Raw genomic sequence first — 27963 nt, 5'->3', positions numbered from 1 at the left:
ATGAACAATTCCATAACTTTACTACTTAAAAAAATAACAAACACAATTTTATTTTCTACCCTTCATCTTTTTATTCCCCCCTTTTTTCAACCCTCCCTTTGATCCTTTAAACCCTCCTCCTCCTCCTCCTCCTCCTCCTCCTTTCCTCTTCATTCCCATTCCTCCTCCTCCCTTCTTCTTCAGCCCAGCTCCTCCTCCTCCTCCTCCCTTCTTCTTCATCCCCATCCCTCCCTTCCCCTTCCTCTGCCCCATCTTCTTGTTCTTCCAGTTCTCTCCCTTCATCTTCCTGTCTCTCTCCACCTCCCATGTCAGCTGTTTGGCGTCTGGAAGAGAGAAACGGATTGGTAAAGGAAAATAGAAATGATTGAATAAATAAATAAAGAAAGGAAGGAATGGTTGAATGAAAGAAGGAAGGAAAGAAAGAAGGGATTAGTGAATGATAGGAAGATTGGGAAAGGAAAATATAAATGAATGAATGAAGAAAGAAAGAATGGTTGAAAGAATGAAAAGAAGGAAGGGAAGGAAGAAGGGATTAGTGAATGATAGAAGGAAAGGATGGATGAATAAATGTATAAATGAGAGAAAGGAATGGAGAAATAAATGAATCGATGAATGAATAAATGATTGAAGGAATAGAGGAAAGAATGTAAGAAAGGATAGGATGAGACAGAACCAAGAAAGAATTAATAAGTGAAAGAAAGGAGAGGAATAAAGAAGGAATGAATGAGAGAAGGAAAAAGAGAAGGAAGGAACCAAGAAAGAGCAAATGAGTGAAAGAAAGGAGAGGAAGAAAGAAAGAAAGGAACCAAGAAGGAAGGAAGAAGGAAGGAACTAAGAAGGAAGGAAGAAGGAAGGAAGGAACCAAGAAGGAAAGAAGAAGGAAGGAAGGAACCAAGAAGGAAAGAAGAAGGAAGAAAGGAATCAAGGAGCCAAGAAGGAAGGAAGAAGGAAGGAAGGAACCAAGAAGGAGCCAAGAAGGAAGGAAGAAGGAAGGAAGGAAGAAAGAATTAATGAGTGAAGGAAAAGAAAGGAATAAAGAAAGAATTGATAAAAAAACAAAAAAGAGAAGGAAGGAAAGGAAAGAAGAGATTAGTGACTGAAAGAAATGAAGGATTGAAAAAAAGTTATAGAAGACAGATAAATAAGTAATGAATGAAAAGATGGAAAGACATAATGAAGAAAAGAATGAATGAATGAAAAAATGGAATCAATAGGTACGGAAAATAACTGAATAACTGAATAAATAAGTCAATCAATAAATCAGTAGAACAAAAACAAAAGGAAGAAGAAGAAAATGATAATATTAGGAATAGTAAGGAATATGTATATATGAAGAGGTTAAACAAAACATACAAATCATAAAAACAAAAGAATATCAATAAAAATAAATATATAACAATACTCCCCCCCCCAAAAAAAACAATACCCCCAAAACAACAACAACAACAAGACTCACGCGCCCTGTCCCTATTGGCCAGCGCCTGTGATGTGCCGCTGCCAGGCTCGGCCCCTGCCTCATTGTCCTCCAGCAGGTGTGCGAAGCTCTCAGCGCTGGCGAACATAGACGACAGCCCCTCACCGTCACCCTCGCCATCATCGCCACCCACCCACCGCTTCTTCTTCTTCTTCCCTTCACCCGTAACCTGGAAGAGAGAAGAACGGAGATTATGTAGGATGTGTGGTTTTTTATTTTTTTTATTCTCCTCCTCCTCCTGGGATTGATTCGTTCTCCCGTCATCTAGTTTTGCCACATTTTCTCCTTCTTTTTCCCCTTCGTCACCTGTGCTCAGAAATTTTACCTAAGGACAAGTTGAAATAGTTACTCCTCATTTTTTTTCTTTAACCTTTTCCACCTCATCCTCATCCTCCTCTCCTTTCCTAACCCTCCTCCTTCTTCTCCTCTCCTTTCCTAACCCTTCATCTCTTCCATCTAACCCTCCTTCTTCTCCTCTCCTTTCCTAACCCTTCATCTCTTCCATCTAACCCTCCTCCTTCTTCTCCTCTCCTTTCCTAACCCTTCATCTCTTCCATCTAACCCTCCTCCTTCTTCTCCTCTCCTTTCCTAACCCTTCATCTCTTCCATCTAACCCTCCTCCTCCTTCTCCTCTCCCTTCCATACCCTTAATTACACTCTTTCTACACACAAATGAAAAAAGTTATGACATAGTAGAGAAAGAAGTAGCCAGCATAAGTATTTAACTCCAAAAGTGGTAGAAAGTAAACAGATGTTCCCTCCCTAAGAATGTGAATAACTAAACATCTATCTTCTTCTACTTACCAGCGTTATTTTGCCTTTCACCTTCTTCTTTGGTGGTTCGTCATCAAAATCGTCATCTGCAAAGGAATAAGTTGAATGAAAAAATAAATAAATATGTATAATGCAAGAAATGTCGGAAAAAAATGTTGATTCTTGTGGTAATTCTCTCTCTCTCTCTCTCTCTCTCTCTCTCGCTCTCTCTCTCTCTCTCACATTTTTCTATAAGCTCCTCCTCCTCATTCTTCTTCTTCTTCTTCTTCTCTTCCTCATTTTTCTTCTCTCTCTTCTCTCCTCCTCCTCCTTCTCCCTCTCCTTCTTCTTCTCCCCTTCCTCCTCCTCCTCCTTCTCCTCACCTTCCTTTATCTTACCTGAAAATGCCACAGCCTCCTCGTCAAAGCCCAGGTCATCATCATCATCATCTTCACCACCACCACCACCATCATCACCACCATCTCCATCTTCACCATCATCATATTCTTCCCCTTCATCATCGCCATCGCTTCCAAACGCTTCTTCAAAGTCGTCACCATCATCATCATCATCTTCAATACCTTCTTCATCACTTTTGCCTTTCCCTGATGATAGTGAAAAGATAGTGAAGATTAGAGGATTATATTTACTACTACTACTACTACTACTACTACTACTACTACTACTACTACTACTACTACTACTACTACTACTACTACTACTACCATAATAATAATAATAATAAGAAAAAGAAGAAAAAAGAAAATGAAGAAGAGGAATTAGAAGAAAAAGAAGATAATAAGAGGAAGAAAAAAAAAGAAAAGGAAGAAGAAAATGCAGAAGAGGAATTAGAAGAAAAAGAAAAGAAAAAGAAGAAGAAAAAGAAATGATAATAATAATATGGAAAACAAGAAGAGAAAACAAATAAAATAAGACATAAATTAACAATCAATAAAATGACAAATAAAAAATAATAAAAATCACAAAAAACAATAAAAAATAATAAAATGGAAAATATAAAGGAAATAAAAAAGAAAGAAAAGAAAAAGAAAAACAACAATAACATCAACAACAACAACAATAATAATAATAATAATAATAATAATAATAATAATAATAACAACTCACCTTTTTTTCCACTCTTCACCTTCACTCCAGCAGCAAAATCCATATCCTCATCCACCTCCACATCCATCTCCTCCTCCTCCTCTTCCTCTCTTCCTCCTCCTCCTTCCTTCTTGCTCAGGAACGCCTCAAACTCCTCATCTGCCACGGACTCATCACTCTCGCTCTCGTCACCCTTGTCATCTGCTCCCTTCTTCATCCCTGCCTTGAACTGGGTGAAGTATCTGTGGGTGGATGAGGGTGGATGAGAGGGAGGGTGGAGGGTGGATGAGTGGGCATAAGGGAGTGGGTGAACTGACAGAAGTAGATGGGTGGATGAGTGGATGGGGTGTAAGGGAGAGTGAGTGGATGAAAGTGATGGATAGGTTAGGTGGAAGGGAGAGTTAGTAAGGGAAAGATGGTGGAAGAAAAGGGAGAGTGGATGGAAAGGTGAAAGGAAAGGGAGAGTTGATGGAAGGGAGAGTGGATGGAAGGGAGAGTGGATGGAAGGGAGAGTGGGAGGAAGGGAGAGTTGATAGGGGAGAGCGGATGGAAGGGAGAGTGGAAGGAAGGGAGAGTTGATGGAAGGGTGGAAGGAAATTGATAGTTAATGGCAGGGAGAGTTGGAGAAAGGAAGAGTAGATGGAAGGGTGGAAGGAAATGGATAGTTGATGGATGGAAGGGAGAGTTGATAGAGGAGAGCGGATGGGAGGATGGACATGAGGAAGAGCGGATGGATGAGTTACGAGTATGTGAAAGGGAGTAAAGAAATGAATAACAGCTGCTAAGTTAAAATCAATCACAATGAATGAATGAAAAAAAAAAAAAAAATGCAAAGAAAAAAAAAAAAAAAAAAAAACATACCTTGGAAATTTTAACATACAAAAACTATTTACGACTACCATCCTCTCCTCCTCCGTACTCACCTGTGGAAGAACACCTCATCTTCGGGCACCTGGTTGGGTTCAAGGGCCGAGAACTCCTCTGTGTTGACGGCAATCCCTCGGACTCCCTTGGGCGTGTACTGACTGCGCCGCCCTAGCACGTGACTACCGGCGCCTGGGGGGGAGATGGTGGGGTGAGGGGGTGAGGGTGAAGGGGGGGCAGTTAAGGAGAGAAAAATGGTAGGGGACTAGCTATAACAGTTTGTGGAAGATGGAGTTGGGATTATAGACTTATATTTATAACTTTAGGCATGGAATTATTATTATCAAAGTTTAACCTCTTGGCTGCGGATTTCCTACAAGAAGACATCACCAAGCTACAGGAATGGAACAAAAAAGTGGTCGCTACAATTCAATGAAGAAAAATGTTAAGTCCTGCACCTTGGGAGGGGATATCCAGCACACCAATACCACATGGGAAACACTCCACTATCCACCACAGAGGCAGAGAAAGACCTGGGAGTGTATGTTACCAGGCTACCAGTGAAGGGATACCCAACACACCAATATCACATGGGAAACACTCCACTATCCACCACAGAGGCAGAGAAAGACCTGGGAGTTTATGTTACCAGGCTACCAGTGAAGGGATATCCAGCACACCAAACCACATGGGAAACACTCCACTATCCACCACAGAGGCAGAGAAAGACCTGGGAGTGTATGTTACCAGGCTACCAGTGAAGGGATACCCAGCACACCAATACCACATGGGAAACACTCCACTATCCACCACAGAGGCAGAGAAAGACCTGGGAGTGTATGTTACCAGGCTACCAGTGAAGACAAAATCCATGTCAATCGCAGCGGACTGGTTAAATGATCAATATTTTCACTATTTTTCTAATACGCAATGGGTACTTTTTTGGGGCTATGAATGGATTGATTCAATTTACATTATTTGCTATGGGAAAACTGATTCATTATACAAACAAATGGATGTTCAAACAGCTTTCTGGAATGTATTACGTTCAGATATAAAAGAACTATTGTATTAATTTTTTTTTTTCATTATTTTCCTTTTTTTTTTGCCCTTGAGTTGTGTCCTTTGCTGTAAAAAAAAAAAAATAAATAAATAAATAAATAAATAAGTAAAACCACTTTTCTGGCTGACATTCCATTCTCTCCCTCTTCCCTTCCTTCCTTCCCTATTCCTCTTCATGTTTCCCTTCTCTTCTCCCTCCCTCTCTTCCACATTCTCCCTTTTGGCTTATCCACCCATCCACTTCCTCATCCATCCATTGTCATCCACCCTCCACTTACTGTCCTTCCCCGCTCCGCTCATCTTCTTCGGATTACGGTAGACGAATCGGTCGAGGAAGCGGATGAGGGTGAAGTCCTGGAGTGGGTCGCCGGAGTATTCTACCGGCTGACCATCCAACACCTTCCCAGCGAACACGGAGACCGACGGATGGTAGTGGGCCTGGCGGATGGGGGATGGATGTAAACAATGGGATAAAATGGTGTAAAGCTAAAGATAACATTTTCAGTCTAGAATTAAATAAAAAACTGGAAAAGCCACAAAAATATCACAAAAAAAGGAGGATTACTTAACAGGCTGAAATATATTAACAATGACGGTAAAATCTAAAACGAAAATAAAGATCCGGAAAAGCCAGCCAATAGAAGCAAAAAAAAAAGATAAGCTAAAAAAAAAAAGAAAACAAATAAAAATATATGTATGAAAAGGTTACAAAAAAAGTGAGAGGGAAGATAAAAAGGAATAAAAAATAAGTACTATGTAAAAATAATAAAAAATAAAAAATAAATTCCCAGCTAATAAATAAAAACAAGTTACCCAAAAAAATAAAAACAAAAAACAAAACAAAAAAAATATAAAAACAGAATGTGAAAGAGCAAAACCAAACCAAACCAAATAAATAAACAACAAAAAACTACCACTTCTACTTCTACTTCTACTACTACTACTACTACCACCAATAACAACAACAACACAAAGGGCACCCACTACCCACCTTGAGGTACCCCAATTCCCAGAGAGAGGAGAACTGGGCCCCACAGAAGAGCGGATTCCTGTGGAGGGGGTCGTACTCCCCCCGCCCCTGCCGCAGCGCCCCCCCCTCGCCCCCCCATGGGTTGTAGAGGTGGTGCCAGGAGGAGGTGGTGTTGGGAGGTGGTTTGGTGTCAGTGGTGGAGGTGGAGGTGAGTTTTTCCATTATTTTCTTATATTCTTCACTATCTTCTTTTTCCTCTTTTATTTCTTGTATTTCGTCGTCATCATCATCTTCATCAATACTCTCGTCATCTTCCTCTTCTTCTTTCACCTTCTTCTCCCCCTCCTCTTCTTCTTCCTCTTCTTTCACATCACTTATCATCTCTATATCCTCCTCTTCTTCATCCTCCTCCACATCTTCATACTTCTCATCCTCGTCTTCCTCCTCCTCCTCCTCCTTCTCCACCTCCACATCCTCAGCGTCAGGGTACACCTCAAGGTCGTCCTCATCCTCGGCGCTGGAGGGTGAGCGCAGGAGGGCCGCAAGGGAGCGCTGGAGGGACGGCCGCTCCTTGACCACCTCCGAGATCAGGTACACAATGCCGCACACAATGTTGGGCCCCAGGTACTGGCTCACCTGGGGTACAAGGGACACAGGGAACAGGTAAGTCACAGGTACATGGAACACCACAAATAAATAACAGGTAAGGAATGGAACCAAACTAACGAATATAGGTATAAAAGTGAAACAGGTAAGTTGGTGATATGATAATGAAGATACTGAAGTGAACTAACAAATACGAGTAAACACAGGTATGAGGAAACAGGTTAATTGACTCTATTTTACAACTTTACCTGGAGTCATTAGCAGGACAGGTATGCATATGGTAACAAGTAAAGAATAGAAAATAGTACACTGATTAATATAAATCTAAAGGTACGCATTAGAAATAGGTAAACAAAAGCAGAGACACTAAGAAATTAAGGAAGGAAAGAAGGAAAGACAGAAAATATAGGAGGAAAGGAATTAAGAAAGGAAGGAAGGAAGGAAGGAAGGAAGGGAGGGTATGCAAGTGGAGGAGGAGGAAAGAGGGAGACAGAGAAAGGGAAAGGAAAGAAAAGGAAACAAAGGAAAGAAAGAAGAGGGAGGAGAAAAGACAGAAAAAGAAAATGGAAGGATAAACAAAGAAGAGGAAAAGAAAGTGTGGAAAAGAAAGGTTTGCAGGAGGAGAAAAAAGGACAAGAGAAAGGAAAGCAAGGAAGAAAGGGAGACAAAGAAATAAAATAAAAACAACTACCAACTATTTCTATATTACCTGCAGGAGTCGCTTGCAGAAGGCCAGGGTGCGAGGGTCCGAGGTGTCGTTGCTAAGGGCCTTGTACACCAGGTTAAGGTAGGCTGTCGTACCTGTGGACGAGCCAAACGAGGGGTCCAGCATACACCTGTACAGCACCTGGAAGAACCTGTGAGGAGGAGAAGGTGATTAGAATGATGATGATGATGAGGAGGATAATGATGAGGAGGAGGAAGTAGAGAGGACAAAAAATAATAGAAAAGAAGAAAAATGAGGAGAAAAAAAGAGAAATAGAACTAGCAGTGAAATAAAAGGAGAAATGAAGGAGGAAGAGGAGGTGGAAAAGGAGGAAGAAAAAGAGGGGGAAAATATTAGTGGCCTCAATGAAAAAGTAAAAAGGAGGAGGAGGAAGAAAAGGAAGACTAGGTGAAAAAGAAGAAAGAAAATAAAAAGAAAGACAACAGTTAATGAAAGGAAGAGAAGGACCAGAAAGAAGAGAAAAAAGAGAAAGAGAAAATACACACAAAAAAAAAAAGGAAGAAAGGAGAAAAAAGGAGAATTAGTAAACAAGAATATAAAAAGAAAAACAAAAATCAGGGAGGAAAAGGAGGAGGAGGAGAAGAAAAGGAAGAAAAGAAAAGAGAAAAAGGAGAATTAGTAAACAAGAAAGAATATAAAAAGAAAAACAAAAATTAAGGAGGAAAAGGAGGAGGAGGAGAAAAGGAAGAAAAGAAAAGAGAAAAAGGAGAATTAGTAAACAAGAAGAAAGAATATAAAAAGAAAAACAAAAATTAAGGAGGAAAAGGAGGAGGAGGAGGAGGAAGAGAAGAAGAAGGAAGACAGTAGAAGTAGAAGACAAAAACAGTTAACACACACACACACACACACACACACACACACACACACACACACACACACAACACAACCCACCTATCCGAGAGTTGTCCCTGTGTGTTGCTGAGGACTTGGAACACCAGCTGGAGGGCCTGTGTTGCGGTGTTGAAGGTGACCATGTGGCACAGCTTGTAGAGAGTGCCAAGCTGCTCCTCCAGTGCCTCCCCCGCCAGGCCGGAGTAAGGGAAGGCTCGGTTCAGGCCTCGTAAAAGTGCCGACATGAGCCTCGTGTCCACTTCACCCTGAGCGGAGGAGAGGATGTGGATGAGGATGGGAGGAACAAGAAGAGGAGTTGGTAAGGATGGGAAGGAGAGGAAAGAAGTAGAAGAGGAAGAGAGGAAAGGTAGAGAAGAGGATAAGGGGAGAGGGAGAGGAAAGAAGAGTGGAAGAATGAGAGGAGGAGGTGAAAAGAAGGAGAAGGAGGAGAGGAAAGGAGAAGAGAGTGGATAAGAGAGGAAGAGAGGAAGGAAGGGGATGTTGTGTGACAGGAGAAAAGAAAGAGAGGAAGGGAAGGGAAAAGAAAGGAAAGGAAGGGAAGGGAAAAGAAAGGAAGGAAGGAAGGAAGAGAAGGGTGCACAGAAGGAGGGAATGAGGAAGGAAAAGGATAAAATGGTGGATAGTAGAAGAAAAAGAATATAGATAAGAACAAATACATAAAAAAAATAGGTAAGGAAATAAAATAAAAATAATACACAAAAAATACAAGATTAAAAAATATGAAAACACACACACATACACACACCAACAACCCTTTTCCCCACCCCCATCCCAATGCCATCTCCTTTTCCTCCTCCTTCCCTTCCTCCTCCTCTCCTCCTCCCTGCACCCACCTTCTTAGTGCAGGCCTTGAAGAACCCGAAGTACAGCTTGACCAGCTCGGCCGCCACCTTCTGGTCTTGGCCCTTGCGGAAGATCATGTCCTTGAGGAAACACAGCCCATAGTACTGTGCCTTGGTGCTCACGTTGGGCCTGGCAGAAAGGGGGACGGAGTGCGGAGTGAAAATGTATAAAATGCGAAAATATTTGACGATTGTAATAAAACTTTTCCCAACTTAACTTTAACCAACCCAAAGATTCTTACGCCAACTAAAACCTCTTGGAAACAAATAAAAGGAATCAAACCCAACTTATAAACCTTAAATCTTCTTTATGATGTATTGGAACCTATCGAAAACTGATTGAAACAAGGTTAAAACTAACAGCTAAACAAAACAAAACAAATTTCAACAAATAAAAAAAATTGAGATACACTAATAAAGAAACAATGCAACACACAAAACAAACAAAATTCAAGATAAACTGATAAACAAACAAAAATCAAGACAAAATGATAATAAACGTCATAATATATTAAAAAACAACTAAAAACAAACCAAGCTCAAAAATAAATCAACTCAATCAAAAACAAACAAAACTAAAAAAAAATCATCTCAAAATATAAATAATAAAAAATATTGAAATCTCCGAACCCAACCCCAACCCCATACCCCTCACCCCCCTCACCTGTACAGCATCACCTCCACCTCGGCCAGGACCTGTGACTTGAGGCGTGGGGCGCGCTGCAGGAGGGTACGCAGGCAGTACATGGTGTGGGCGGCAACCTTGCGTGCGGGGTCGCCCAGCTTGTTGGCCGTCACCTGGAGGATCTGCGGAGCGTTCTGTCTGGGGTTGTGTTTGAGGAGCTCCACGAGTGCTTTGATTGCCCTCATTTTGTTGTGCTCCACCTCCTCCTTGCACACCTGGTGGAGAAAGGGGCAGGAGGTGAGTTTTTAATTAAAGGTAAGGACACAGATCGAGGTAGAGAAAAGTTGTGTAAATTAGAAAGAAAAATAAGTGAAGAATAGAAGAAAATATATTGTAGAATAGAAATTTGAGTAAAGAGAAAGAAAAATTGAATAGAAGGTGAAACTAAAAGTAAAACAATGTAAAATAGAAGCAAAAATTGTGTAAAATAAAGTAAAAAAAAGTGGGCAAAGTCTAAAATTAAAAATTGTAAAATAAAAAAATATTAAATAGAAGTAAAAATTGTGTAAAACTGTGAACATAATATGAAAATCAACAGGAATAAAAATATAGAGGAAAAATAAAACTGTAACATGGAAGTAAAAAATGTAGAAATAAATAATACGAGTAAAACATAAGTAAAAAATATATATATAATAGAAGTAAAAAAAAATATAAGTACTTACAATATCCTGCCCCGTCTCACTCCTTCAATCACACTCCTTTCCTACCTGTGCCAGCTGGTGTACTAGGTGGTGGTATATGGCTGCCAGCTGGTCCTCAAAGTGCCACAGAGCCAGCACCCTCTCTGCCTTGTCCCGCCCCTTGGCCAGCAGGGGGCCCAGCGCGACGCAGCGGTGGCTCTCAAACCGCTGTGCCACGCGTCCGTTGGGGAGGAAGGCGGAGGTGAAGAGCTCGGTGAGGGAGGCTGTGGGGGAGAGGAAGGAGGGTTAGGGATGGGAACAGAGGGAGGGAGAATAGATGGTTGGAGGGTTAGGAAGGGAGAACAAGGAGGGAGAGAGAGAAAGAAAGGGACAGTAAAGGAGGGCTAACCAACATAATAATAATAATACTGCAAGGAAAAGAAGGAAAACTCCCCAAAAAATAAAATAAGAAATAAATGAATACAAAATAAGTAAAGAAATAAAACAAATAAAAAAATAAGTAAACAAGTGTGAAGAAAAATTAATCAATAATTAAAAAGTATATGAATCTAGTGAATAAAGAAATAAATTACAACAAATAAAAAAATTTTAAAAAAACAATAAAATATATACCAACAAAACTGGCCTCTGTGTTTTTTCAGGACTGTCTTTCTTTCCTTTATTCTTACCCTTAGTCTTCCCTTACTATGAAAATAAACAATGGCAATAAATAAATAAATAAATAACCGAATAAACACAAAGCTCACCACCCCATACTCACACAAGATCTCCTCGAACGTCCCCTTGGCTTTGGGCGTCACCATGGCAATGAGAGCGCGCAGGTTGCTCAGCGAGTGCACGGGCGCCTCCATGCACCTGAGCGTGTGTGCCGCCACCTTGTCGCGCGATGTGCCATGGGTGAACACTGTCTTGCGGAATTTGATGTCTCGCCCCTTGACCCCCGATGCCTCAGCTGTGGGGTGTGGGGTGAAGGGGGAGGTTATATGGGGTGAGTGTAGGGGGTTTGTTTAGGTTAGGTAGTGGAAAGGGGTGTATGGGGTTGGGTAAGGTGAGGTTGCAGGGGTAATCAGTATCCTGTCTATCTGTCTGTCTGTCTCTCTCTCTCTCTCTCTCTCTCTCTCTCTCTTCGTCTTTCCATCAATTAACAATCGGACTAATAGTATAGTTTTTAGTATTCACAAGAAATCATTACTGGTGGTTTTGCTCTTTTATTACTATCTTTTTGTCTTATTTATCAATTTACTTCATCTATGTTGGCCCTTTATTATCATTTTATTATTTAGTATCTCGATTAAGCCTCACCCTTGTCATAATTCTGTACTTCCTGCTGCAATATCTTGGCGGCCAGCTCCTTCAAACTGGCCCGGGTAGATGGGGAGGTGGGGTCTATCTTCCCTGGGGTCTCCTCGGGTACCTGGGGAAAGATGGGAGTTAATGGCTGACTCTGGAAAATGGTTCCTATGGGGAAAATTACACAATAAGTAAAAAATAAATAAATAAATTAAAAACACTGAGATTTCCACCAAAATAATTATTAGAATTATTATAAGTAAGTTCCTAGAAAATACATTGTTACCTAGTTGGCTGATAACTATGCTAATAACTAAAGAATTTCCCCCTCAAATAGTTTCCTAATAACTATAAAATTTCTCCCTCAAAAAAAAAAAAAAAAAAAAAAAAAAAAAAAAACCATTATCAAGACACCATTAAAAAAAATCTCATTATCAAACACGTGAATAAATAACCAACTCAAATAATACCAATCCAAACAATATCTGCCAGTATATCCTCTTGACTCAGTGCCTTACCAGAGTGTGCCAAGCAGTGCCGGCCTCGAAGAGCAGCGTGGAGTGTGGCTTGTACTCCTTCCACAGCGGCGACAGGTCCACCGTCTCCATCTTGATTGTGGCGGAGGGCATGACAGGGGCGGGGGCAGGGGCAGGGGCAGGGGTAGAGGCGACAGGTGGTGGTGGCTTCTTGGGCTAATGGAGAAAAGAGAAATACATATAAATTAATGGAGAGGAGTAAATATATATAAATTAATGGAGATGAGGGTGGGGGCGTGGTGGAATGTGGCTGGCAGGACAGTCAGACAGAGTTCACCGAGGAGTCAGGAGGATCTCCCGCCTGCCAGCTGCCATGGATTTTTGCTTTTTTTCAGCCTAAAACTACTACCCACTGTCCGAAGACCACCTATCCTCAAGACCTAGACTCTAGAATTAGAGAGATGAGCTCGAGGCAGCGAGGGCAAATGCAAATGCAGAAGATGGTAACTATATCGCCCTGCCTATGCCAGAGGAACGAACATCCCACCATCAGGACCCTTGAAGAAACCATCAGGCCCCCCACCCAAAAAAAAAACCAACCGCATATATAGGCATAGGCAAAAAAAAAAAAAAAAAAAAAATATTTATAATTACACCCATTTCAAGAAGACAGAGCAAGCCACTAATAACCCATGTCCTGCCATGCAATCCAACACGACCTCGCAATATCAATTACAATCAAAATAGTCTATCATATTAAAATTTATCAGCCACCAGAGAGTTAGGAGTGATTCTGAATATTTATCACGAGAAGCTGGCAAGAAGTAAATTTCAACCTCCCATGCAACTGAAATACATAAGATTGATAATTTGTATATTTGTTCCCTTAATTATTTGTCTATCTGTTGTATTTATTATGTCATCTCGTTTAAACTTATCCTTTCATAGGCCCTGAGTGACTAAGACATGTTATTTCCTTGTATTTATGCTGTATCTAGTCTATTATCAATGCTTAATCATCCCTTTATATACACCAAATGACCAAAACCTGTTACTCCGTCAAAACATGTGGGAGAAAAAATAATACACAAAATAGCCCTTCTGCACCTCTTCTTCCTATTTAAACAAGGGGACATCATACCTTTGGCCCCCTGTCACGCTTCTTCCCCTTCAACATGGTATCCTTTCCTGTATTTCTTTGTAGTTATCGTATTACCTTGCCTATCTATTCCTTTATATACACAGAATGACAAAAACCTGTTACTTAAGCTAAATCATGTGCGAGGAAAATAATACATGAAAAATAAGGAAAAATAGCCCTTCTGCTCTTTCTTTCCTGTTTAAACAAGGGGACAACATACCTTTTGCCCCCTGTCACGCTTCTTCCCCTTCAAAATGGTATCCTTTCCTGTATTTCTTTGTATTTATGTTGTATTTATCGTATTACCTTGCCTATCTATCCCTTTATATACACCAAATGACCAAAACCTGTTACTCCGTCAAAACATGTGGGAGAAAAAATAATACACAAAATAGCCCTTCTGCACCTCTTTTTTCTACTTAAACAAGGGGACATCATACCTTTGGCCCCCTGTCACACTTCTTCCCCTTCAAAATGGTATCCTTTCCTGTATTTATTTGTATTTACCCTATTACCTTGCCTATCTATCCCTTTATACACACCGAATGACCAATACCTGTTACTTAAGCTAAATCATGTGCAAGGAAAATAATACATGAAAAATAAGGAAAAATAGCCCTTCTGCTCTTTCTTTTCTATTTAAACAAGGGGACAACATACCTTTGGCCCCCTGTCACGCTTCTTCCCCTTCGGCATGGTATCCTTTCCTGTATTTCTTTGTATTTATGTTGTATTTACCCTATTACCTTGCCTCTCTAGCCCTTTATATACACCAAATGACCAAAACCTGTTACCGTCAAAACATGTGGGAGAAAAAATAATACACAAAATAGCCCTTCTGCACCTCTTATTTCTATTTAAACAAGGGGACATCATACCTTTGGCCCCTGTCACGCTTCTTCCCCTTCAACATGGTATCCTTTCCTGTATTTCTTTGTATTTATGTTGTATTTACCCTATTACCTTGCCTATCTAGTCCTTTATATACACCAAATGACCAATACCTGTTACTCCGTCAAAACATGTGGGAGAAAAAATAATACACAAAATAGCCCTTCTGCACCTCTTATTTCTATTTAAACAAGGGGACATCATACCTTTGGCCCCCTGTCACGCTTCTTCCCCTTCGGCATGGTGCTCACGGCCATAGGGAGAATATTATTGATGATTTATTATAACACGCAGAGCAATGGGGCCTCAGAGCACATGTCAGGGCACGTAAACAAAGGGGGTAACGGGCTGCATATTTTCTATTTTACTCATTTTATTGGTTATGTATGCTTCATTAAATCGTATAATCCTTTAAAACCTAATTATTTTATATTCTTGATGTTTTTCTGGATATTGGTTTTAGTTCAGTTCAGTAATTTCTGGTTTGACAACTGAATTAAATTGAATTATTTATTGTCGTAAAATACAACAAAGGGGAATGGCAGATCTTGCAGACAAACAAAAAATAAAAATAAAAATCTCCATCGTACAAAAATAAAAACGCATGTTGAGGTTAGTTAACTGAAAAAGGAATTAGAATGTAAAGACTGATAATATTCCTGAGTGGGTACACATGCAATTACCTAAATTACCACCTGGCAGCAAACTTTGGGTACTCTTTAATTATGGCAGGTACAAGGTTATGATTAATGAACATCACTTATACCCTGTGGACGGTATATAACAGGCTATGGCAGGTCACTCAAGGACATAATGTTGTAGAGTGTAAGTCTATTTGACATTCTTATCTCTATAAAGTGTAAAATAGAAATAAAAATGTGTAAGAAAAAGGAAAAAAACTATGTAGAAGAGAAACTGCATGAATGAATAAAATGTGAAAGCCTTTTTAAAACTCAATTCGTTATATTTTAGGGCTCTGATGTAGTTCTTTACTGTCTAAGGTCTCTTATTTTTGTCATTTTCATTCTTTTTTATTTTCTCCTTCCCTCTAAATTTTCTGTATTGTTCATTTTGGTTGTATTCCCATGTGTGCAGGTAAATATTGTTAGGCTCGTCGTCAAGTGCAACCGTGGCACCTCTCCGCCCTGCTCCCTGCCATGGCCTCCCCCGCCCTGTGTTGACCTGTGCTGACCTGCCTCTGACCCCGCTGCGCCGACCCGACCCGGACATGGCCGCCGAGAAGAGCCTGCCCGTGCAGCTGTACGGGACCTCCTCGCTGTGCTTCGATAAGGATGACTTCATGAAGGTGGGCGGCGGCGGGGTGACAGGCAGCCGAGGGTCATGTTTGTGTTTGGTGATTAGCGTGCCAAAGAGTAATAACTCGGGCCTCGGCGTCCCGTAGCTGGTGTAGTGTGAGGCATAAAGGGGGGCGGGGGGGCTGGGATGACAGGTGGCCGACTGTCATGTTTGTTTTTTGATTGACATGAAAAAAAAAAATCTCAGGCTTAGACATTCCTCAACTTAATGGGTGTTGATCTGCTGTTTTATCCATCTCACTGTGGACTTTGACACCTTTCTGACATATCTGGTGTTCATATTTCATTATAATAATATCAAGAAAATGGCTAAATGAGGGGCTCATGGGGGCAAAGCCCTCTTTTCCTATTGAGATGATGCCAGGCCTGGTAAGGTGTAAATTAGGGGAGGGGCAAAGCCCCCCACTGTCGGGAGGTGAGGTTTGATTGGTTAAGTTCAATTGTTTTTGCTAGATAAGTGTGATATGCTTCACTCCTCCTTGATACTATCATGGCAGTTATTTCTAGAGAGATTTCATTTGTTTACAATTATTTTGTGTTATTTGTTTTGCAGAAATTGCTAGTTTTGGGGAGAGGGAAGTTGTAGTGCAGGAAAATAAGATTTTCGCAAGAAATAGTTAGCAGATTAATCAGTAAATGATATAAAACTTAACATATATTATTTCATCCACCTTTGTGAAACTCATGAAATTATAGATATTTATTGTTGTGTGGGAGTCATTACCATTATTTCCCTCCCTTTCACCAGTATTGCATCAGAGGAATAAAAGAGTGAGGCACCATTATAAGTATCCCATTTTTCCCGCAGGATGACTTCTCCGTGGATGCCTTTGTGCGTGTGCAGCAAGCATCAGGGGGCTGGGGGCTGGAGGGGCTACGGGACCACCTGGGGGTGTACCTCAAGATCCTGCGCAGTGCCATGATCGAGCTCATCAACAGGGACTATGCAGACTTTGTTAACCTGTCCACCAACCTGACTGGACTCGACCGCCTCATTGACGCCCTGAAGACACCCCTTGGCCAGCTTAGGGAGGAGGTGCTGGTGAGTGGGGGGCATGGGGAGGGGGTAAAAAGATGTGTGTATAAGGTATGGGGGAAGGAGTGAAAAGGATGTGTGTATTTGTGTGTGTATTTATTACTAGTTATATTTACCGTGTGTGTGTGTGTGTGTGTGTGTGTGTAGTGACCTGCTTCTTATGAAAACCCTCCCATACTCACTCAGCCAATAGGTACTTCTTTGGCTGATTGGTTAAGGAGTGGCTTTCCCATCTTGCTGGTCATGAGTTTGATCCCCCTTTCAGGTCTGACTTCATTTGTTGTGTGTTTTGTGACATGCAGAGGTCGTGCGAATGTCTGGGAAAGTGGGAGTTCAGTGGAGCTACATGTGTATATATCTAGTTGTTGTGTTTACCTAATTGTGATATAAAGAAAGTGTTTTGTGTTTTTTCAGTGTTGTGTCTTTCTGTCTTGTATTAGTATGTGAATCTGTTACTGTGTTCCCCTTAGAGTGTTGAGCGCCTGCTGAGTGAGGCCATCAACACCACCTCCCGGGACCTGGAGCACCGCCGCCGCCTGACCCAGCAGAAAGCGCTCCTCCACCGCCTCTCACAGATTGCCAGCCGGTGAGGGACAGGAGGAAGGGGACTTTATTTGTCATGATGTAATTGATTTTTTTTAAAAGATATGATTATTTAGTTATTTTTAAGATATCTTGACACATCACAGCTTTCTCTTTATTTATTTCCTTCCTGTTTTCTTTCCATTAATTCTTCTTTTCTCTTTATCATTTTTTGCTCTCTTTCCTCCTTTCCTTCCTGCATTCTTTCATCTAATCTATCTTTCTCTTTCATTTTTGTTACTCTTTTTTTGTCCTATCCTTCCTTTTTTCCTTTCATCTACTCTTTCTATCTCTTCACCTTTTCTTACCTTCCTCCCTTCCCTCCATGTCCTCCCTTAAACTAATTCCTTCTTTCATCTCATCTTCACCCAACCTCTCCTCCTCCTCCTCCTCCTCCTCCTTCTCCTCCTCCTCCCTTACACTAACCCCAATACAATCTTCCCATTACAGATTAGAAAGACTGGAGGAGCTACTGAAGGGTGGGGGGCTGCGCGGAGGCGAGGGGGGTGGCGGAGGGGGGCTGGAAGGGGGCGGCAGTAACGGAGGGGGAGGAGGAGAAACAGGCCTGGTGGATCGGTTAGCAGCGGAAGTCAACCATCTGAATTTCCTGGTGTCCCACTGTGAAGGTGCGGCGATGTTGGATGGGTTTAAACCGGTGAGTGGTGGTGGTGGTGGTGGTGGTGACTGTATGGTAATAGTAGTGGTGATTGGAATGGTGATGGTGTTAAGTTATGTGTGTAGTGGTATTTTTTATGTATTTTTTTATTTTTTTATTGTTTATTATTTATTTTTATTTATTTATTTATTTATTTATTTATTTGTTTGTGTGTGAAAAATATAAATGGTGATGATAATAATGATGATAATAATAGTAACTGTTGTAAATTTGATAATGAAAAGAGAGTATATAGTAGTAGTAGTGGTAGTAGTAGTAGTAGTAGATCACCCCTAATACTAATCCCCTTTTTCTCTCCCCTATCCCTCTCTCCCTCCCCCTTATTATCTCTCCCTTTTCCCCTTTTTTCCTCTCCCATTCTCTCTCCCTTTTCCCCCTCTTCCCCTTTTTCTCTTGTTCCCCCTCCCCATCTCTCCCCTTTTTTTCCCTTCCCTTCCCATTCCCCTCTTTCCCCTTTCCCACTCTTCCACATTCTCTCCCTTTTCATCTCCCTTATTCTTTCCCCTTTCCTCTCTCCCCTCTCCCCCTTTCTTCCCTTTCCCTCCCCACAGAGAGTAGCGGAGGTGTGCCAGCTGGTCGAGAGGGGCCTGGAGAGGGGGCTCCGTGAGGGGGTCCTGAATCGTGACCTCCCCCTCCTGCAGCAGACCCTGAGGACCCATGCCAGCCTGGGGTCCACCGGTCATGCCCACCAACTAGTCCGCAGCCTCATACGGAAGGAGGTGCAGGAGGTATGTGGGGGGGAGGGGGAAAGGGGGGTAGAGATTGAGATGGAGATATATGTAGGGATGAAAGTGATGGTATAACTAACTTTTAACTTCATTCTTTCTTGCTTTCTTTTTACCATTTCTTTCCTTTCTTCCTTCCTTCCATCATTTTTTAATTCGTTTCTCCTTTCTTATCATTTCTTTTCTGTTTCCTTCGTACCTGCCTTCCTTCCTTCCTTCCCTTCTTCATTTTTACCTTCCTGCCTTTCTTCCTCGCTTCCTTCCTGCCTTCCTACTACCTCTTCTCTTTCCCTCCTTCCTTCCCTCCTTCTTTCCTTCCTTATTTATTCCCTTCTTTTCTTTCTTTCTTTATTCCTTCTTTCTTTCCTTCATATCATTTCTTTCTCTCCTTCCTTCCTTCCTGCTTTCTTTCCTACCTTCTTATCCTCCTACCTATACTTTTTCCCTCCCCCTCCTTCCCACCCTTCCTTCCTCCCTCCTTAACCCCTCACCCCCCCCCTAACGCCCCCATCCTTCCTTCAGGTGATCAGTGAGTCAGCCCTCCGCCAAGACCCCAGGGGCCTGCCGGGGCTGTACAGCAACACACTGGAGGCTGTCAACTCTGTGTGCCGCCCCCTCCTGGCCCTCACCACCGGCAACAGGTACTGGAGGAGGAGGAGGAGGAGGAGGAGGAGAGAGTTGTGGGAGGTATAAGTGGTAAGAGAGAGAGAAAATGTGGAGGGAGAGAGAGAGAGGTAAAAGAAATGAGAGGGAAAGAAAGAGAAGAGAAGGGAAGAGAAGAGGAGAAGAGAAGGGAAGAGAAGAGAAGATAGAAAAAGTATGAAAGGAAAAGAAAGAAAGAAGATGAAGAAAAAAAGAGGGACATATATTTGCAGAGAGAGTGAAAGTAGTAGTAGTAGTAGTAGTAGCAGTAGCAGTAGCAGTAGTAGTAGTAGGATAAGCTAATACACAAAACAAACAAGAGCAATGAAGAATGAAATAAAGATAATAAAAAAATCAGGTCAGGTTAGTTAAGGTTAAGGTCACAATCCAAGGCTAAAACTTGAGGTTAGAGTCAAAGTCAGGGGTCAGAGGTCATGCCAGGTCAAGGTCACCATTCCGTTGTTCCCCAGGTCGGACGTGGTGCGCGGGTATAGCTTCCTGGAGTGTTCGGCCTGGCCTGAGATTTCGTCCGCCCTGCACACCAACGTCAACGGAATATTCAACCCAGGCAACCCAGCGCTGTTCCATAAGGTGAGGGTCTGGGTGCTGTGATCATGTCTGTTATGTCTACTTTTTACGCTTTTCTGAATAGCTGTTCCTCTTTTTCCTCTTCCTCTACAGTGAGACTCTTCTACCTATTGTTATGTTTGCTATTTATGCCATACTCTATAATTACTGTTCCTCCTTCTCCTGTTCTCCCTGATATTGTTCTGCTGTCATGTCTGCTACCAACACTACTCAGTCGCTGTTGTTTGTTCTTCCTCTTTTTGTTCCTGCTGCCATGTTGCCACTAATATTTCTCTTAACCCCTTCACTCCAGCGATGCCGACGTCACTGATAGCCCTCTTCTAAACCTGTTAAGAGGAAATGGAAGAGGAATTTAGAGGAGGATTGAGAGGTTTAGAAGAGGACTAATTCTCTTCCATATCCTCTTGATCCTTTCCATACTGTGACGCCGACGTCTGCGTTACGGATGGAAAGGGTTAACATAAATCTCTCCCCTTCCCCCTTTCTCCCATGTCTCTCTCCCCCTTTTCTCTCTCCCTCCTCCCCCATGGTCTTGTTTTTCTTGTTCCGATCATGTCTGCAAATTGTTCCCTCTACTTTCGCTGTTATTCCTACTGTGACGACCTACTCTTTCCCCCATCTACCTCTCATCCACCTACCTCAGTACCACTCCCTCCTTCTCTATCTCTCTCTCTCTGTCTCACCCCCCCAGAGGTACAGCGAGACCATGGATTTCCTGGATAGCTTCGAGGCACTGCTTGGGTCGAGGGCGCGTGTGGCAGCCTTCAGGGGCACCGAGGACTACAATGCCTTTATGCAGCTTTGGAACCTGCCCGTGTACTTCCAGATCAGGTGTGTTGGCGGGTGTGGGAGAGCGGGTGTGTGGGAAGGGAGGTGGAGGTATGTGTGTGTGTATGTTTTTGTTGAAGTTGGTGGTAGTTCAAGGGGAGAGAAAAGAAATTGTAGTAGTAGTAGTAGTAGTAGTGGTAATAGTAGTAGTAGTAGAAATAGGTTAGTAGCAATAATGGTTGATACAAAGCTTACCACATACTCCATTCAATAACAGTAGTAATAGTAGTAGCAGTAGTAACATAGCAGTGATTATAGCAGTCTTTTCTGTTCTTTTATTATTTATTTTATTTATTTATTCACTTATTCATTTTTTACCCTTGAGCTATTTTCTTTACCGTAAAAAAATAATAAATAAAAACTCACCCCACCCCAGGTACCAGGAAATAGGCCAGGCCGTGGAGTCCAGCCTCGTCCACAACACCGACGGCCTCACCCCCGCCACCGCCGCCCCGCCCTCCACCCTACCACCCACCCCAGCCTCCGCCACCTTCCACCTGGCCGCCACGCGCACCGCCTGGGAGGGACTCAACCGCTGCTTTGGGCGAGAGGTCTTTCTCCTGCCTCTTCTGCACCGGTTTTGGAAGCTGGCCCTCCTGCTCCTGGCTCGTTACCGCACCTGGGTTAGCCACACCTGCGCTAGGCTCAAGGTAAGGGGAGTGGGGAGAGGGAATAATGAGTTGAGGCCCTGTTGTAGCGGCTGTTAAGAGGTGTTGTACAGAGATAGTGGCAGGGTATGTCCACCGTTGCAAGATTATCGTACTCAGAGCATAGTATTTACCGGGTTTTGACGCCTAACTATTGCCAAGAAACATCAGGAATTAACTATTTTCATCATCATCATCATCATCATTGTTTAACGTCCAATTATTCCCTGTGGTGGGGTTGGATGGGATATGAGCCTCCCCCACTGTTGCCGGTCTACAGCCATTTCTTCCGTGACGTTCAGCCTCCTCATATCTTCCTCCACCGCCTTTCTCCACGTCTTCCTTGGCCTTCCTTACTATTTCATTATTCTTTATTTATTTATGTTATTACGCTTACAGTAAAACCTTTATAACTTGCAATTCGATATGACTCAGCAAGGCAAAGGAACGTTTATTAACCCAGTAGCTGCTGCGGGGGTCATGTTTCTTAATGGTCCCTCTAAGCGAGAAAAATGAGAAAAGAATCATCACTCACACAAACCATTTCATAATATATATCAACGCATTTGTGATCAGTTTATGTATCATCTATATTTTGGGGGGTTTATATCATGACACAAATTTGACCCGTCGCTGCTACACGGTAAAGCCACAAATTTGGCCCGTCGCTGCTACACGGTAAAGCCTCAAATTTGGCCCGTCGCTGCTACACGGTAAAGCCTCAAATTTGGCACGTCGCTGCTACACGGTAAAGCCTCAAATTTGGCCCGTCGCTGCTACACGGTAAAGCCTCAAATTTGGCCCATTGCTGCTACACAGTAAAGCCTCAAATTTGGCCCATTGCTGCTACACGGTAAAGCCTCAAATTTGGCCTGTCGCTGCTACACGGTAAAGCCTCAAATTTGGCCTGTCGCTGCTACACGGTAAAGCCTCAAATTTGGCCTGTCGCTGCTACACGGTAAAGCCTCAAATTTATCCATCGCTGCTACGGTAAACAAATTTGTCGCTGCTACACGGTAAAGCCACAAATTTGGCCGTCGCTACACGGTAAAGCCACAAATTTGGTCTGTCATGCTACACGGTACAGCAACATATTTGGCCCGTTGCTGCTAATCGTTAAAGCCACAAATTTGGCCCGTCGCTGCTACACGGTAAAGCCTCAAATTTGGCCCATCGCTGCTACACGGTAAAGCCTCAAATTTGGCCCGTCGCTGCTACACGGTAAAGCCTCAAATTTGGCCCGTCGCTGCTACACGGTAAAGCCTCAAATTTGGCCCGTCGCTGCTACACGGTAAAGCCTCAAATTTGGCCCGTCATGCTACACGGTAAAGCCTCAAATTTGCTGCTACGGTAAAGCCTCAAATTTGGTCTGTCGCTGCTACACGGTAAAACCTCAAATTTGCTACACGGTAAAGCCTCAAATTTGGCCGTCGCTGCTACACGGTAAAGCCACAAATTTGGCCCATCGCTGCTACGGTAAAGCCTCAAATTTGGCTGTCGCTGCTACGGTAAAGCCTCAAATTTGGTCTCTGCTACACGGTAAAGCCTCAAATTTGGCCCGTCGCTGCTACACGGTAAAGCCACAAATTTGGCCCGTTGCTGCTACATGGTAAAGCCTCAAATTTGGCCCGTCGCTGCTACACGGTAAAGCCTCAAATTTGGCCCGTTGCTGCTACATGGTAAAGCCTCAAATTTGGCCCGTTGCTGCTACATGGTAAAGCCTCAAATTTGGCCCATCGCTGCTACACGGTAAAGCCTCAAATTTGGCCCGTCGCTGCTACACGGTAAAGCCTCAAATTTGACCCGTCGCTGCTACTGGGTTAATGTTTTGTTGCCCAGATTATCTACGTATTTCTGTGTCTATGTCTGTGTCTCACTCTATCACAACTCTCCCTCAGGCTGCAGACCTCACAGCCCCTCAGCCCCAGCCCAGCAAGACCCAGGACACCACCACCACCACTGCCTCCACCACCAGCACCACCAGCACCTCCACCAGCACAGCCAGCAACAAGGCACAGACCAACACAGACAAGTCCTCATCTCACAGCAGGTATCATTGTTATTGTTTGTTTCCCTAGTGTGTGTACGACTGACCTTGGTTGTTGTGGAGAATCCTTGATATTTTCCTTCCTTTTTTTTTTTTTTTTTTTCCGTTCCTCTCACTAATATGTTCCCTCATTTACCCCATTCTCCCTTCTTCCTTCCTTTCTTCTTCCTTCTTTATCTACTGTTGTTTATCTTCTCTGTTTCCTTATTTCTATTTTTGACACATTTATCTCTTCCTCTGAGCCTCCCAAAGATGATATTTTAGCAACAAACTTGGTCTCCACCTGAAATTGACCTCTCTTTCAGCCACTTTTTATTTTTGTCTATTTTCCTGGTGTAGTCAATCCATTATTTTCCTCTTTTTCCCTCTTTCTTCCTCATTTTCTTCTTCTTTATTGCAATCGTTCCCTTATTTTCCTCTTTTTTATTGTATTTTCATGTTGCAGTCATTCCATTATTTTCCTCTTTTTCCCTCTTTCCTCCTTGTTTTCCTCTTCTTTATTACAATCTTTCCCTTTTTTCCTCTTCTCGTTTTTATAATCATTCCTTTATTTTCCTCTTTTCTTGTATTTTCATGTTGCAGTCATTCCATTATTTTCCTCTTTTTCCCTCTTTCCTCCTTATTTTCCTCTTCTTTATTACAATCTTTCCCTTTTTTCCTCTTCTCGTTTTTACAATCATTCCTTTATTTTCCTCTTTTCTTGTATTTTCCTGTTGTAGTCATTCCATTATTTTCCTCTTCTCTATTACAATCATTCCCTTATTTTCCTCCCTTCTTACCTACTCTCCTGCTTACAGATCCAGCAGTTTAGACAAGAGCCAGATCGCAGTCATCACCTCCAGCAGTGCCAGCAGCAGCAGCAGGGAGGCAGCGGTGGGCCTAGTGAGGGACCTGCAGCTTCTGTCCTCCCTGCTGGTGCCGGAGCTGTACGCCAACACCATCGCCCCCCTGCTCGCGCCCCTGCCCAAGGAGAAGCTGGCCCTGCTGAAAGGTATGTATGTGTGTGTGTGGGGGGGGGGGGGGGGGTTGTGGGGGGGTTGCGTGTTTGTGTGTATATGGGTGTATATATTTTTTTTCTGACCTCATTTCCTTACTTTATTTTCTTGTGCATTCTCTTTTTTTGTTTTTCCTGACCTCATTTCCTTCCTATTTGTTTTCTATTTTATTTTTCCTGACCTTTTTTTTCCTCCTCAGTTTCCTTTTTTTTCATCAATCTTGTTTTTTTTTTGTTTTTTTGCCTGACCTTATTTTCTTCCTTTGTATCCTTTCTTTCCACCACTGTCTTGTTTTCTCTCTTTTCATTGATCTTTTCCTTCTTTTTTCTTTTATTTTCCCTTCCGCTCACCATTGTGTTTCCTCATTTACCCCATTCTCCTTTCCCTTCCTCCATATACACCCTCATCTCCTGCTATTTGTCTTCCATTCTTTCATTTATATTACTTATCTACCTTCCCTTCCATATATAACCACCCCTACTTTCCTTCCCCTCCCCCCTTCCTCTCTCCCTTTCCTCCCCAATACGCAGGGGCTTCGTGGTGCAGTGGTTAGCACACTCAGCTCACAATCGAGAGAGCCCTGGTTCGATTCCCGGGCGGAGTTGAAAAATTTGGGCGGCTTTTCCGATACCCTACGCCCCTGTCCACCCAGCAGTGAATGGGTACCAGGTATTAATCGGGGGTTGTGTCCCGTCTCCTGGGGTCTGTTCCCTTCTCCTATAATTCCTTCCGCTTCTGTCCCTCTCCGGCATATGACCACAGATGTTGCGCCGACTGAATGAAACTTTCCAACTTTTCCCCTCCCCAATACGCCCCCATTCACCCTCATCCCTCCACCCCCCACAGACGAACTCGGGGCCCAGAGTACCGCGTTAGAGGGCTCCATCACCGACCTCAGTGACATCATAACAAACAGCCTGACCTCCTCCGCCGCTGCACCACTCCGCCAGGTCGCCGACACCCCAAGACTCTACCGCAGGACCAACCGAGCGCCCCCATCCACCCACCAGCCTTATGTCGCCTCTGCCGCTGCCGTTCTGTCGAGTTTTGTGGTGCAGTGTGAGGGGAAGGTGGAGGATGTGCTGGTGGTGAGGTGGTTAACGAGAGTGGCCGGGCAGGTGTCGCAGAGGTAAGGGGGGAGGTGTTTTTTTGGGGGGTATAGAGTGTGTGTGTGTGTGTGTGTGTGTGTGTGTGTTGATTTATATGTGTTTTTGTTTTGATTTTTTGTTTTTACTTTTTCTTGCTTCTTTTTCCTTCCTGTGTTTATTTTTGTTGTTGTTGGTTCTTGTCTTTCCTTTTCTCTTACCGACCTTTTTCCTGAACTTTTCCTTCCTTTGTATATTTTCTTATGTTTTTTTTTCTTCTTTTTCTTCTTTTTTCTAATTCTTTCCTCTTCCTACTTCTTCTTTTCTCTTTCCCTTCCTCTCTCTCTCTTCACTTTCTCCTCTATTTATTTCTTCATCTCATTCATCTCTCCTTCTTCCTCTGTCTCTTCTTCCTCCATCTCTCCCTCCTCTTCCACCTCTTCCTTCTTCTCTTCTCTCCCCCTACCTCTCTCTCTCTTCACTTTCTCCTCTTTCTCTCTTTTTTTAACTTATTCATCTCTCTCCTTCTTCCTCTTTCTCTTCTTCCTTGATCTCTTGCCCTCTTCTTTCCCTCCTCTACCACCTCTTCCCTTTCTTCTTACCTCTCCTTTTCCCTTCCCCTACCTCTCTTTCTCTTCCCTTTCTCCTTTTTCTCCCTCATTCATCTCTCCTTCTTCCTCTATCTCTTTCCCTCCTCTACCATCTCTTCCCTTTTTCTCTTTCTCTCTTCCACATTTTCCTCCTACTTTACCTCCTTCTTCCACCTCTTCTCCTCTGCCTCTCCTCTTCCACCTCTTCTCATCTAACTCTTCATCTACCTCCTTCACCTCTTTCTCTTCTCTACCTCTCTCTTCTACCTCCTCCACCACCTCCACTAACCCCCCTCCACCCCCCCACACCAGGTACCAGGGCCTGACGTATGAAGTGCTGAGTTCCGCCCACAAGATGGAGGAGTCGCTGAGGAGGCTGAAGAGGGCGCGGGACAGGGGGGCGGGGGGGCCTGAGGGAGCCTCCACGGGACTGTCCGACCACGACAAGATCCGCGCCCAAATATGCCTGGATGTGGAGTACTGGGGTGGACAGGTGGGTGTTAGGGTGTGGGTGTGTTTGTTTTGTTTTTGTATTGTGTGCGTTTTTGTGTGTGTTTACCTGTTCTGTATGTTTTGTTTGTTTAAGGAGGGATTCTGTGTGTTGTTATTCTGTTTATTCTCTTCTGCTTATTCGCTCCTCCTCCTCCTCTCTGTCTCTTCCACTTGTTCTCTCTCTCACATTTCCTTTCCCCTTCTTTTCTCTTATCCCCTCTCTCTCCCTTTTCCGCTCTTTCTCACAGCTGTGGTCATTCAATTGTTGTTTCACTTATATTCTTATATTTTCTTTCTTCTTCTCATTCATTCTCTCTCTATCTTATTCTTTCCTCACAGCTTCTTCTTTCTCATCCCTTCTACTCATTCCCTCTTCCTCCCTTCCCTCTCTTCTCCTCCAGTCACTCCCACTCACTCCCCCTCCCTCTCTCCCCCACAGCTGCGGTCCCTCTCCGTGGATGTGGACGCAGTTGACTCCTTCACCTCCCTGCTGGCCATGGTGCAGAGGGCCAGGGATGGGAGGTTTGTACCATGAGCACCACCACCATCACCACCACCAGCACCACCGCCATCACCACCGCCATCACCACCACCATTACCCTTGTCCTGTGGTGGTGGTGGTGGTGGTGGTGTGGGGATGTCCAATCATAATTTTGCTTCAAGTTTGTTATGTATTAAGTGACCCGAGTGCTTGTTGTATGCAATAATAAAGTTGTTATGTTGTTGATGTGCTGTGGTGTGTTTTATCCTGTGTTTTTTTTTTCTATTTTTTTAATTTTCTCATTTTTCTCCTTTTTATTTTAGCATTTTATTTATTTTCTATCTTATCTCCTTTCTTTTTATCTTATTTCTCTCTTTTTTCATCATTTTATTTATATTCTATTTTATCTCCTTTTTATTTTATCTAATTTTTCTCTTTTCTCCTTTTTTCTCTTCTCCTTACCTTACCTTACCTTGCCTTACCCTACCTTACCTTACCTTATCTTACTGTACCTTATCATACCTTACCTTACCTTACTTTACCTTACCTTACCTTACCCTACCTTTCCTTACACATTTAAATTTCCCGCTGCCATTCGAAGGCCTGCCGTTGCCAGATTATCGTACTCAGAGCCTCGTATTTACCGGTTTCTGAGCCATAGCGATTGCCCAAAAAACACCAATAATTAACCATTTTAACGATAACTATATATGAAGGCAGTAATTGGGGTCGAGGAGGCAGGTTTTGGGTCGAAAATTGACAAACAGGAGGCTGAGTACGACAATATGGCAACCTCGTCTCGACCAGGGATCCACGATATCGTTCTCACCGAACAAGATTTTCCCATTT

The 27963-nt window shown here is 42.9% G+C and overlaps 2 protein-coding genes across 2 annotated transcripts; one reads left to right on the top strand and one right to left on the bottom strand.

Annotated features, from left to right (window-relative positions):
* Nucleotides 1-3: 3 nt before the first annotated feature.
* Nucleotides 4-14722, bottom strand: LOC127009988 (CCAAT/enhancer-binding protein zeta-like). The gene is made up of 17 exons (XM_050883686.1): nucleotides 14591-14722; nucleotides 12395-12568; nucleotides 11889-12000; nucleotides 11347-11538; nucleotides 10653-10849; nucleotides 9922-10157; nucleotides 9249-9387; nucleotides 8455-8660; nucleotides 7546-7693; nucleotides 6252-6866; nucleotides 5539-5698; nucleotides 4258-4390; nucleotides 3356-3576; nucleotides 2626-2832; nucleotides 2279-2334; nucleotides 1457-1643; nucleotides 4-323 (listed from the first exon to the last, which is right to left on the bottom strand). Exons 1-17 carry the CDS (start codon nucleotides 14639-14641, stop codon nucleotides 49-51), a joined length of 3309 nt encoding a protein of 1102 aa, XP_050739643.1. The 5' UTR covers nucleotides 14642-14722; the 3' UTR covers nucleotides 4-48.
* Nucleotides 14723-15483: 761 nt separating this feature from the next.
* LOC127009987 (conserved oligomeric Golgi complex subunit 2-like) lies at nucleotides 15484-27360 on the top strand. The gene is made up of 14 exons (XM_050883685.1): nucleotides 15484-15690; nucleotides 16509-16742; nucleotides 17207-17322; nucleotides 17769-17973; nucleotides 18546-18722; nucleotides 19242-19360; nucleotides 19832-19952; nucleotides 20641-20780; nucleotides 21154-21427; nucleotides 23323-23474; nucleotides 24269-24462; nucleotides 25313-25595; nucleotides 26454-26634; nucleotides 27073-27360. Exons 1-14 carry the CDS (start codon nucleotides 15613-15615, stop codon nucleotides 27166-27168), a joined length of 2370 nt encoding a protein of 789 aa, XP_050739642.1. The 5' UTR covers nucleotides 15484-15612; the 3' UTR covers nucleotides 27169-27360.
* The last annotated feature ends 603 nt before the right edge of the window (nucleotides 27361-27963 follow it).

Source organism: Eriocheir sinensis, chromosome 42, assembly GCF_024679095.1.
Source record: "Eriocheir sinensis breed Jianghai 21 chromosome 42, ASM2467909v1, whole genome shotgun sequence".
NCBI classification, from domain to species: Eukaryota; Metazoa; Arthropoda; class Malacostraca; order Decapoda; family Varunidae; genus Eriocheir; species Eriocheir sinensis.
This window is presented reverse-complemented; position numbering and strand designations above follow the sequence as displayed.